This window comes from Vulpes vulpes, chromosome 8 (genome assembly GCF_048418805.1).
Source record: "Vulpes vulpes isolate BD-2025 chromosome 8, VulVul3, whole genome shotgun sequence".
NCBI lineage: Eukaryota > Metazoa > Chordata > Mammalia > Carnivora > Canidae > Vulpes > Vulpes vulpes.
The window spans coordinates 8,350,076-8,363,728 of NC_132787.1; the positions used below are offsets into that span (position 1 = coordinate 8,350,076).

Below are 13,653 nucleotides of genomic sequence, written 5' to 3' on the forward strand. Positions count from 1 at the left end.
ATCCTCGGTCCTGGGATTGGGTGCTGCATCGGGCTCCCTCTGCCTGCCTCTGCCTCTCTCTCTCTCTCTCTCTCTCTCATGAATAAATAAATAAATCTTTAAAAAAAAATAAAAAGATCTGCTACATTGTTTCTGGCATGGATAATTTTCATTTCTCTTGGTTACCATCTCTTGTGTATGTCCTTTATCTTTTCGATCTTTTTTGTTTGTTTTCTCATTTCTCAGCTATTACTGTTTTAACTAGTGTGTATTCTTTATTCTCTTCTGGGCTTCAATTAGTATGCTAGACTTTGTTCTGATCTCATTTCCCACTCTCCTTTCCCAGGTTACATCTCCTTGTATGTCTCTTACAGTCTAGGTAGTTTTCTCAGATCTCTCTTCCAGTTCACAAATATTCTTTTCTTCTGGGTCTAATAAGCTGTCTAATTATTCTCTGTAGTGAATAAATTCTGATATTTGAAGCCAGTGGGCATCTAAATAAATTTATGGTTAACATGTGTAATATATAAAATGTAAAAAATTCCGGTATTTGAAGCCAGTGGGCATCTAAATAAATTTATGGTTAACATGTGTAATATATAAAATGTAAAAAATCTAAGTCCTTGTTTCTGATGATTCTTACTCAAGGCAGCTTATTTTCTTAGATTTGGTAATGTTTGATTATGAATGCATGTTTGTTAAACTTAATCTATAGAATTCTCAGGGTCCATATAAGGGATGTTTTCCTTCAGAGGATTTATATTTGCTGTTTCTTGAACCCATGCTTTACTTTAGCCTCATTTGGGGTCTTTGACTTAGTAGGGAAGTCTCTTAGGATCAGTTCTGCTTCCTGAGTTGGTTTTAAGGGTTAGTCTCTAGATGTGAGCACTAATACAGACATTTGCTCCCAGGATGATCCCCACTTTTCCATTTGCTTGGTGTATATTGTTTGCATTTCAGCTGACCATTTTTAAAATTTGCGTTTCATGTTATGTTGAATCTTGGAGGTTTTTTAATTTATTTTTAAGCCAACAGTGCATATTCTTGCATGTTGGTTCTATTGCTGGTGGGCATTTAATTAGTACAAAACCTAAGGGATAAAATTTGACAGTATCTATTCAGACTAAACTGTACATACATGTTTATCTTATAATTCCTTTTTTAGGAATTTATCCTATAGATACGCTATTAACAATGTGAAATGACTTTTTTTTAATACAGAATTTTTTTTTTAAGATTTTATTTATTTATTCATGAGAGACACAGAGAGAGAAGGAGACAGAGACACAGGCAGAGGGAGAAGCAGGCTCCATGCAGGGAGCCTGACATGGGACTCTATCCTGGGTCTCCAGGATCATGCCCTGGGCTGAAGGTGGCGCTAAACCGCTGAGCCACCTGGGCTGCCCGAAATGACAGTTTTTCATTGTAACATGTTTGTAATAGCCGAAGTTGGAAATAAGTGAATGTCCATCAATAAGTTTAAAAAATAAAAAGCAGACTTAGTGTGTATAGAGTTCTAGTATTTATGTGAAGAAGGAGCTTTAAAAGGGTGTGTTTTAAGAGATGCTTATGCATTAAATCTTTGGAAGAACACAGAAGAAACTTAATAGTTATATACGTTGCATTGGGTGGATGGGTGTTACACGTTGACTGGATGGATGGGAGTAGGTTTGAGTGGGAGATTTGTCACTGTAATCTTTTTTTGCTTTTAACATTTTTGAACCATCTGGCTATTATTTAATTCTTTTTACTTCCCTACTAAAAAATATAGATGAGTAAACGTGCTCAAGGCATTGTACTCAAGGAGTGAGTTTGTTACACTGTAAAATCTAATACTTTTGTAGTAGGGAGTCCCTTTAGAATATCTTATTCATGATACTGCCCCAAACATGTCATTTGGTTTCGAAAACTTGAAAGCATATATGGCTGCTCTACTTTATAGGTGAAGAAAACAAAGATAATACTGCTACCACTGGTCTGTTGTACAGTGAAGCTGACAGATGTCCGATATGTCTTAATTGCCTATTAGAGAAAGAAGTTGGTTTTCCAGAAAGCTGTAATCATGTCTTCTGCATGACCTGTATTCTTAAATGGGCAGAGGTGAGTCTGAGAATAAATTAAATATTGTATTTTAATTCCTTAGCATGATATCATTCTACCGAAAGATTTGATAATGCCTTTTGTAAGTTATTTCACAGTAACAGCTTTTTTCCTTACTCTGGACAAATTTACCTGTATTACTCAAATGCTGTCAGTATATTTTCTTCTGTTTTTTTTTTTTAACACATCTTTTTTGTTCTTTTATAATTAAACATTTTTAAGTGCATATCTTAAAAAACAAACAAACAAACAAAAAAAAAGCAAAACAAAAAAAACAACCTTACAGGAATAACAGATTTGGCGGGGGGGTGGGGGGGGGTGGGTAGTAGAAATGCAGTGATTCATCTTTGGTGTACTTGACCCTCTTGGGATAATATCTGTTTACTACTAATAACACATTCTGTCTGTTTTGTGTTTTATATTTTTCAGAGTAGTATTACATAGATTATTTGATTTCTTTTTACATCAGCCTTGTGGTATAATAAGAGCAGGTGTAGTAGTGTTCTTCAATTTTATAAATGAGGAGCTTGGATTTGTGTTTTAGAACTTGACCAAGACTTCATAGCTTAAAGAGGCAGAAGTGAATATCGAACTACCTTTTCTAATTCCTGTTTTTAATGTAATGTGAACTAATTTCAGAGTCCGAGTTAAAGATATTACTGAGTTTCTTCATAGGTAGTAAGGATATTTTAGATTTTTATTGTATTATATTGACTTAGTTCAGGCCAAGTAGATCATGGTAATGGTACATTGAATCATTGAGTATGCATTATAAGCCCTATTGTTATGAATTGTGAAATAAAAACTCATCATAGGAGTCATGCTGTATTTTCTGAGTTAGTAGTCTTTCAGTGTGTAAAAATGAATAAAGGAGATAAATCACAGAAATATTTTTAACAGTAGCTGCATTCAGATTGTTTGATGTCCTTAAGCACATTGGAATTAATTGCTTGTTACATAATTGGGGTTTTCAAAGTTCTGTGTTTTATTTACATTTTCATTAACAACATAGAAAGGAGAATATAACTGTATACTGACTTTTTGGCTGAGTTCTGGGAGGAGGAAAAAAGGTTTGTTATACCAATCAAATTCATAGTAGTATACTTGGAAACAGTTGTAATTAGATTAAAGCCTAAACTGATCTTGGCAAGAAGGGACTAAGCAGAAGTAAAAATGTATTTTGGGAAAAAATATGTTGGGTTTAATTTAATTATTTAATATAATTATAAATCTTGATGTGTTTGCAGGAGCATTGACTAATGAATGCATATTTTTCTCTGCCATCCAATTAAAGATTTCATCTGTGTTGAATTTAACGCACCTTAGTTTGCTTTGTGATTAAATATCTTAAAAATAGAGATTTTGCTTCTGTAGAGAGGCAATGTTATTAGATGGGTAGAGGGTTTCAATTCAGTGCCTTTATAAAATTGTACTTAGTGATCACATAATTGTAAGGTTCAGCAGCATAGTCTGAGCATATGCTTTTCTCTGAAATTAGAATGTATAGAGTAGACATGATTCTCCATCCTTGTGCTCTACATGCAACTTCAATACAATCATATACTTTATCATGGTGTACATGTTCCAGGTTTCTCTAGAGTATGTACCTAGAAGTGGAACTACTAGTCGATTGTGTGCTATGCACATTTTCAACTCTATCAGACAGTTCTAAACTTACCTATTTTTTTAACTCTTGCTGAGAATTTTTTTTTCATGATTCTATTTGAGGGAGAATGGCAGTGCAGGGGGGGATGGGGGAGGACAAAAAGGAGAAGGAGAGAGAATCTCAAGCCAGCTCCCAGCTGAGTGTAAAACTCCATGTAGGTCTTGATCTCATGAGCCTGAGATCATGACCTGAGTTGAAATCGAGTTGAAGGCTTTATTGAGCCACCTAGTAATTTTTTTTAAGTTAGAAATACTTGATAACATAAGTGTTGAAATCAATACCTGTCTTGTATGTAATATTTTCTCTTTGTATTATTATTCCTTTGGATATAAACATTTATTGAAGCCAAACTGCTTTTAAAAGAAAGTAGGTAGGGCATTGTAATATTGTTTAAACAGAAGTAATTAACCTTGAAAGCAGAGAATAACCAGAGGTTATTCTGAATTATTTCATTGTCCCTAATCAGGATAGCAGCCATCATTAAATTGAACAGTAACAAGAGCACAATCCAATAAATTGTTCATTATAAATAATAAATGAATATTGGTTAACAGAATCACTTAGGCTTTGAATTAAATTTTCCATTTAAATCTTTTATTGGTAAGATAAAAATTTGGATGTGTTTTGAAGCATGTATGTGCTTTGACAAATAGAATCAGATTTCAGATTCACTGGTGGTTTTTTTTTTTTTTTTCATTAGTTGTTATTGGCCTCTCATTTTCCTTAGCCACCTTTTGTTTTTTTTCTTTTTCCTTTTTTTTTTCTTTACAGATTTTACTTATTTTTATTTGAGAGAGAAAACATGAGTTAGGGAAGGACTGAGGGAGAGGGAGAAGCAGACAAGCAGACTTCCTGTTGAGCAGGATCCTGATGCGGGGCTAGATCCCAGACCCTGGATCATGACCTGAGCCAAAGGCAGACACTTAATGGACTTAGCCACTTTCTGTTTTCTAAAGAGGGACTTGCAGTTTATGTTGGATTTTGTGATTGGGATATACATCTGTATTTAGAGGCTCCTGACCAGCCAGGTCCTATACTAAGGCTTTTTAAAATATTCTTTCATTTAAATCAGTGTTTATTTAATATTCAAGTCAAGGATTCTGAAACCTTATTTGTTGCTAAATACTTCAAGGAATAGCCTGAAATTAAAATAATTTTTAAAAATTGATCCATAGTTCAAAATTTTACCAATGTTTAACTTTTAGTAGGAAGGTAGAAATCAACGTGAGATTTATAGTGACTAGAAATCTACATAATAAGAAAATAGTGCAAAATGGGTTGAGAATTATCTTCCTAGTGTATGTCTTTCAGAAATTCAGCTAGGCTATCTGAGATTTTTAATGAACTCCAGGTTCATTAAAATATGACTCAGAATAGATAGCAAGAACCAAAAAGAAGTAATTATTTATTTTCACCTTAATATTTGAGGCCTTGTAGAAATTCTCTGTAAGAAAAAAGTAAACTTGGGCATATAGTAGCACAGTATATTTATTTCAGACACCCTCCTGAAATTTTTCATGCTCCTAAAATACCTATATCCAAAGTCAAGGCCGTGTAGATGATCAAGTAACTGAGCTTTAGTCTGCAGGTATTCTATACAATTCACCTTACCCAGGGCAGAAAGATTCAGGGTAATGGAACCCGTAGTGGCCTTCATGGCCCATATCGTAATTTCTTGCCCTTGGGGACATTAGAACAAATGAAGCATGTCCACTAATTTCAAGAAATTCTTGCATGATAGGCCTGTATTGAAATAAACAGTAATTGACACTTAAGGAAAGTTGAAATTTTTATTAAAGCTTTAATATTAGAGCTGAGAATCTATACCAAACAAGGAAGACCTTTGTACTGATGAAATATGTACAGAGTAATACACTGAAGTTTATCAGCCACTCAAAAAGTTAATTTTACTTATATATATGTACTTATATTTTACTTATATTACTTATATAAATTTTATCTATATTATACCTCTATAGTCTAAGCATATTGACAGTTTTTACTTTGCCCATAAGTTTAATCTTCATCCTCTGAGTTTGCACATTTTAAAGTAGATAATTAGAAAGGTGAAGGCTACAGAAGTCTGACACACAGCTGCAGTCATGACAGCTGATCATAATTGTGATTCCCTTTAGATACTGCTTTCACACACACACAGGTTGAGAAAATAGGGTTTATGATTTGACAGATTGCCAAGAAGTGGTTAAAATTTTGGCCCTAAAACAGTTAAAGTTTAAAGCCTTGGAAGCATTTTTATGTGTGAAGTATTTAAGAGTTATTATTTTGTTTAAAGGGACATACAATATATGTGATCAGGAGGTTTTGATAATCCACTAGAGTTTTTTATCTTAAAGTAAGATATTTCCCTTGTAAGTAACTTTTAAAATGTGATTAACTTTTCTGCTATAAGCAAATTATCCTCCTTCAACTTATTTATCTCAGCCCTCCATTTTATATCAAATGCTCACAGCTTCAGTTTGAGAAAGTAAGGTTAAAGAAATCAAAATTGAACAGCTGGCAAAGGTATGTTTTCTCTTCTGAGACTAGAAATGAAGAGGGTCTTACTATGATGAGTACAGTTCTTGAAGAAGTCAAACAACAGTGCTCAATGCAGACAGGTGAGGAATATATTTTTGAATTAATATAAACCAAGAAATTAGAATTTGACTAGTTGACTTACATCTTGACTACTGATGTGTTTTATGTACAGATATTCTTTTATACAACGATTAGAAATTTATACATTCTGGTGATTAGAATGCTTTTAAAAGCTGTATTGTCTGGATTTCTTAAATTTTTCCTGGAATTTTAATTTTTATTCCTGAATTAAACTAAACCTCTCTGTTATATAGTTCTTCATAAACAAAAATTTAAACATCTATGGAACAATACTATTAGTCCTTATCTTTAAAACTTACAAAGCATGGTCAAATACATTATTTCATTTAATTATTACAACTTGTGCAATAGGTGGTTCAGCACTGTCTGTCTTCATCCTTAAAAGTGAGAGAGGTTGCTAGTTCTGGGTCCTCCAGAACTTAAATTTGTCACTAATTATTCCAAATCCCCTGTTGTTTTCACCTCATGGATTAAGCCTTTGGTAAAACCTTTAGTAGAGCAAAGAATATTTTTAATTGTGAACATTCATTAAAGCATAAATGTAATAGATTTTTATTTAATACTGCTTTTACCCATTGGGTAAATTAATGCATATCGCTATATAGCCTAGTTTTAAATGTCAGAATTTTAAAATGATTTGTACAGGTAGTTTGTGGAATTTTCTTTTTTTATTTTACTAGGAAAAGAAAATATTAACTATTAAATGTAAAAAGAAATTAGAATTAAATGTAATTCTTACCCAACTGTTGTATCTTCAAGAACATGAAAGGGTTCTTGAGTAGTTAGATAAAATACTTTCTTGATGTTAATTTTATCACTGACAGTCATTTGTCCTTTAGGAATACATTCTTAAAAGCTGTTATAAAAAACTCAAGAGTTTCATTAATGTGGATTGACAAGGACTGTCTTGAAAGAATTGGTTTAAGTGTGATAGGGAACATGTAGTCTGAATACAGGTGAGCAGTTTCTTTGGAGGTCCAGGCTAGGTATCTTGGAACCATCAACAAGAAAAATAGGTTCTTGTAAATAGATTTTTAAAATAAGCCTCTAATGATATGCATTCTAAATCCTTTTTATTTGTTTTAGAACTGTAGTTATATATAATGTGCTCTGTTTGTTAGTAGGAAAGATAGATGTTCTGGGGATTCCCATAAACCGACAAACCTACTTATGAGCATAGGTACTGAGATTTAGTCTTTAAGCACTTACCTTTAACACTTGCTTCTCTCTCTCTAGGAGGGGCTATCTGTAGGCAGCCTTTGTGATTGAGGATAGAGCAGCAACAGGAAGCAAGAAATATTAGAAATCAAGAATCCTGAATTCCAAATAAGGAAGGTTTCCTGTTCTTACATTTAAATATGGGTTTATCTGAGCTGGGAATTTACAACGCTTCAGAATACTAGGGTATGTTTTACTGAAATCATTAGGAAGATTTTTTTTTCCTATCAAAATTGCCTCCTTAAATGATACAACCTTAGTACAGAGCTTTCACAATAAAATATATGCTCTACTTTTTAATACATGTTACATTGTAAAGCAGTGATCAAATTCTATTAATTTTGTAGTTGTATCAAGTTGAATGGTGTTATTGAACTAACCTCGATTATGGAACTAGATACTTTACAAATTACTTAAATGAAAGCCATATTGGTTTAAATAGGTGATTAATTAAAGAGTATTTTTGTTGTATGTAAGGAATCAAAATGGTGAATAATCAAGGGGTATTTTTTTGTTGTATATAAGGAAAACAATTTGGGACAGTTTTCAAAACTAAAATCACATTTTTAAGCATAATAAGTATATTCAAAATTTTCTACATTGGTTTTAAATATGCAGTTTTAAAACAATTTAAAAATTATAAATCAATTATATTAACACAAACTATGAAAAGTAAGATTAAAATATCTGACATTTTCTGAATGGATATCTCTTGGATTTATAAGGGTGAAGTACCCTTGGGAATGCCTTAAAATTAGGCCAACGCAAACCATTTTTAATTTGATCATCGCATTTTGTGTAATTTTATGCATTAGTTCCTGCTAATGATGATGTCTTTCAATTCTGCCATGTGTTAATGTAGCTTTGTACTTTTCTTACAATATACATTAATAAAAAATTAATGATCCATTTAATTTTTAAGAATCTGTTTTTGATTTTTTTTTATTCTTTAGTCAATCTTAATTTACTGAAGTATGCAATGAAGACTTAACTCAGGATAACTGAAATTCTTTTCTATTTCCCCTTTGAAATGTTTGTTAAACTGTTATAAGGTCAGAAATGGATGTTCTCAATTCTAAGTAGCCATAGCAAAGATAGTTTATTTTATCTACTACAGGTAGCTCATTTTCTTCCCTATGCTTTCCTTAACTAGAGAGGATAACTTGGTTCTCAGCATTTTTTCTGATGACTGAGTCTGAGCTAAAGAAAACCTATGAACTTATTTTCTAGTACTAACTATATATAGAAAATATAAGTATACACAGATTGTGAGAATATATAGCAGTGGTTTTCCAACTATTTTTTTGTTTTCTTTTTGTTTTTGTAGTAGCAGTTGCAACCTTTTCTTCAAATGAAACCTTAAACAAATCTGTGGCAATTATGCTTACGGAGAAGAGAACAAAACCAAAATCTTACTCAGAACCCTATTATTTGAAACAGATCAAAATGGAATGGCTCCGGTTAAAACTGTCAGTTTTAAAGGAAGGAGTAGCATTTAGCTGGTGTCAACCAAGGAAATTTAATAAGGAAGAAAATAAGGTTATGTAATTTCAGAGGTTTTGAAAGATTTAGTGCACCTGATAAAGTAAATTTCTTGAACACGCTGGCTTTATCATTAGAAAGAAAATAAGGTTATGTAATTTCAGGGGTTTTGAAAGATTCGGTGCACCTGATAAAGTAAATTTCTTGAACTCGCTGGCTTTATCATTAGATCTTAAGTGTTACAAATTGAAATAGATACAATGAAATATATTAATTTCCATATGTGTCATGAGCTTTGCAAATTCCAACAAAAAAATCTTTAGGAACTTCTCTCCCCTGGGTGTAAAACAACATATTGTGGGTTGTCTTTTTCTTAACAAACTAAGCTTTTTTTGTTTTTGTTTGTATAGTGGAGTTAGTTGGTATTTGGAAGACTTTACACAATGCTTAGTATATGCGATACACTCTTAGAGTAATTCCATTCATTCCCATAAGAACCATAGAGAGAGGTTCTATTATCTGTATATTCATAAATGAGGTAGCCAAGACACACAGTCTAATTTGTTCAAGGTTACTTATCAGGACAAGATATGAAAGTAGATAATAAATTCAGAACTTCCCTTTGTTAGTAGTTCTTTAAAAAACCTTGACAGAGACAAAGTTTGCATCTGTCATTGTTTTTTTCTTGAATGTCTATCTAAATTTACCTTTAAAATAGAAATAGGTATATTCTGAAATTTTAGTTATTTGTAAGAACTTGAAAATTTTTATTTTTTTAAATTAAAAAAATTTTTTTAAACTAGAGAGAGGGAGGTAGAAAGAAAATCTTAAGCAGGCTCAACACCCAGTGCAGAGCCCAACATGGGGCTTGACCCCACAACCCTGAGATCATGACCTGAGCTGAAATCAAGAGTTGAGCACTTAACTGAACCATGCAGACGCCCCGAAAGTTTTCACTTTTAAATATTATTTTGAATTATAAATATATTAATACAACTTCTAGTTTAAGGAATTTCATATAGTAAAATGCTAATGTGGTAAACAACAATCACATAGTTGAGTTCCTTGAACTAGAATTGCTATTTGCAATGCATTATTAAAAAGATATGGACAGCTTTGTCACTACTTGTCGCAAAGCTTCTTAAGGTCAAGTTTTCTGTAGGGAAAGTAATAGCATCCTAAATCTATAAAACTTGGAAGTAAGCTGAGCTGGCTTTTACCAGTCAGAACCGATTTAATACAGTAAGGTGACATTTCCTAATTCAGATGTGGTAAAGCATTTTATTAAGACCTATTTACTTAACAGGAAAAGAAAAATTACTTTTTAGCAGAGTAGTGAAAAGTAACTCAATTTATATTTTGACTTCTCTCATAGGCTTTGTAAAAATGTATTTTATGATCAAAGTCTACATATGGTCTGGTCTTCCTGTGCTTGTATAAACATATCTTGATATGTTCCAAAGTCCAGAAAGGCAAAAATGGCATTTTTTCCACTAAGGAATATAAGATAATTTTATCAAAATTCCATTTACTATCTTGTGGTCTTTTAGAATGTTGCTATTATGTTGTTAAAATCCCGTTTTACTTTTATAACTGTAAGTATTAATAATATCCTCTTTTGGCATTTTTATATGGTACAGAATCTTCCCTCCTACTCTAGTGGACAACACACTCCATCTCAAATTATTTAAATATAGACCTATTCCTGTATAAATAGTTAAATATATAATGAGAGAAACTCCTGTAGTTGATCACATTAGTTTTGAAAGTACAGGAAATAATTTTATCAGAATAAAGTTCATTTAGAACCAATTAGTGATCAAAAGATGATTTTCCTTAATCTATAAAGAATGCCTACAATTCAGTTTTCTTAAAGAGACCAGCAACCTAATAAAAAAGTTAGGCAAAGGGCATGAATAAACAATTTAAAGAAAAAGAACTTTGAAGAGCTCTTAAAGATAAGAAAATATGCCCACTTTTACTTATTTGAAAGAAAGTGTAAATTAAAACTCTTAGGCATACCATGGTATTAATTAAGAATAGGGCCACTTAGTAATATAAACCAATCTAAGATACATAATTAAAAGAAAAACAAAATTCAGTTCAGCATATGAATTAATTATCTTGTATGTTAAAAAGATATACCATATATATGTATATGCATTGGATATTCTCTGAAGGATATATAAGAAACTTTCCGGAGAAGTTATTGCTGATATAACTGTTTATTCAAAATAATTGATTTGGAGAGAAATATTAAGTCATAGAATATTGAAATCTGTACGGGACCTGTCTAAGCCATTCCTTCTATAGCTGATTTAGAGTTGCCCAAGTGCTTTAGATCACAGAGCTGTTGATTTCAGTGTAGTTCTCCTTTCAATATACCAGTAGTTCTCAGCTGTGTAAGCAGGTCTTTTTTTTTTTTTTTTTTTAAGATTTTATTTATTCATGAGAGACGGAGAGAGAGAGAGAGAGGCAGGGACACAGGCAGAGGGAGAAGCAGGCTCCATGCAGGGAACCCGATGTGGGACTCGATCCCGGGACTCCAGGATTAGGCCCTGGGCCCAAGACAGGTGCTAAACCGCTGAGCCACCCAGGGATCCTCATAAGCAGGTCTTAATAGATATTATCTTGATAACAGATTTTTATCTCTCATTGATTGTTGTAGTGCACTTATCTAGCATATAGTAGGTGCTTAATAAGTGTTTGAATGAATTTAACAAATTTAAGATATGTATTACTCTCTGACATGGTACAGATGCAAAGTATTTTTATATTTGAAAGAAGAAAAAAATTATCTATTTCCTTTTCCAGTAGAAAACTTATTATAAATGCATTTGTTATAGTTTAATATTGATCTTTCCTAAAGAAACACTTGTAAAGTTATAATTTGCTAATCATTTTTCAGATACTGGCTTCATGTCCTGTTGACCGAAAACCGTTTCAGGCAGTGTTTAAATTGAGTGCATTGGAAGGTTGTGTTAAGGTAAGACTCAAGTTTTATTTTGTAGCATGCATTGTATAAACTTAGTTGAGATGATTTTGCCTTCATAAATTGCCAGTTTGAGTACGTTTATGAATTGTTCCACTTTAGATTTAATATATGATTTATCATTTCTTTTTAGCATGGCAAGCCCAGACTTACCTACAAGGATACAAAAATTCTGAACCTTTTTTTTCTTTGCCCTCTTAAAGAAGACATATCCATGTTAGTTACCTTATGATTTTCCACAAAATACTACTTCTGTTGGAAACTTAAGTTTGAAATACCCAAAAATTGTCTTTCATGAAAAGCATTATTATGTTAGGAAAATTAAGCTAATAAAACTAAATATAAAATGGTGTCTTTAAGTGCTGGTACTTGAAAGAAAGTGAGCAGTTGGAGGAGGATGCAGGGATTGATAGAGATCTTGAGAGATTTCTCATAGTTTCCAGGTTGGCATGGGCAGATGACTTTTATTAAGTATGATTTTATTATAGTGCTTAATCCTAATAACTTTCATGAGATGCACATTTAAATACATATCTCATTGACGTTATTTATGATTATGAGTCATGATTATGATTTATAGTTAGATTCATTTTTACAAATAAAAGAATAAAAAGAAATAGGAACATATTCCTGAGTTAATGAGTAAAAGGCAAAAAGACGAAAGGAGAGTAAGTAGTTATGTAAAATGTATGAGAAGATATCCTCTTGTATGAGAAGATTCATGTACAAGTCATGAATGATGTATAGCCAAAAATACTTTTAAGAATTAGCAATTCTGGCTCCATTGGTGGAGTGTGCAACTCTTTTCTTTTCTTTTCTTTTCTTTTTTTTCTTTTCTTTTCTTTTCTTTTCTTTTCTTTTCTTTTCTTTTCTTTTCTTTTCTTTTCTTTTCTTTCTTTTTTTCTTTTCTTTCTTTCTCTTTCTCTTTTTTTCTTTCTTTCTTTTCTTCCTTTTCTTTCTTCTTTCACACAGAGAGAGAGAGGCAGAGACATAGGCAGAGAGAGAAACAGGCTCCCTATGAGGAGCCCAGTGCAGGATTCGATCCCGGGATCACAACCTGAGCCAAAGGCAGATGCTTAACCACTGAGCCACCCAGGTGCCCCTGAGTATGCAGCTCTTGATCTCAGGGTAATGAATTTGAGAGCGCGCCCCCCCCCCCCGTTGCAGGTAGAGTTTACTTTAAAAAAAAAAAAAAAAAGAAAAGAATTCTTACTATATACATACCTGATGCCCTTGATGGTTGGTTGGGGGATGTTCCCAAGTAGCAGGATAAGTCAAAAACAGCTTGGTTCCTGTCTTTGTGAGTAGGAAGAGGTATGGAAGTGACCTAAAACTATTTAAGCATAAGATATTCTCAGTGTAGGTATTTATAATTTGTTTTGATATATTTTTACCAGATGAATCTCAGTGACAAGGAACAAATGAGACTGCAATTGAAATAACATGACATATGTAAAAAATGATTTTGCTGGTTGTAATTGTGTAATTATAAATCTGTATAAATTAGTATTCTTGGAGAAAAGATATGTTATATAAATGTGTAATATTATGATCAAAATTAAGACATGGCTTCTTTGAAAGACAGCTTCTCTGTTTT

The 13,653-nt window shown here is 32.3% G+C and overlaps 1 protein-coding gene across 10 annotated transcripts in view; it reads left to right on the top strand.

Moving 5' to 3' along the window:
* The window catches only part of SCAF11 (SR-related CTD associated factor 11), a 73,125-nt gene that overhangs the window by 27,637 nt on the left and 31,835 nt on the right, over positions 1–13,653 (top strand). For 4 of the 10 annotated variants that reach the window (XM_026000165.2, XM_026000166.2, XM_072765479.1 and 1 more), the window contains 2 exons: positions 1,922–2,079; positions 11,973–12,050. In XM_026000165.2, coding sequence (XP_025855950.2) covers positions 1,922–2,079; positions 11,973–12,050 — 236 coding nt within the window. Of the gene's footprint in view, positions 1–1,921; positions 2,080–7,600; positions 7,769–11,972; positions 12,051–13,653 lie in introns of all 10 variants that reach the window. The other 6 variants (XM_026000167.2, XM_072765486.1, XM_072765485.1 and 3 more) reach the window with 2 other exon arrangements.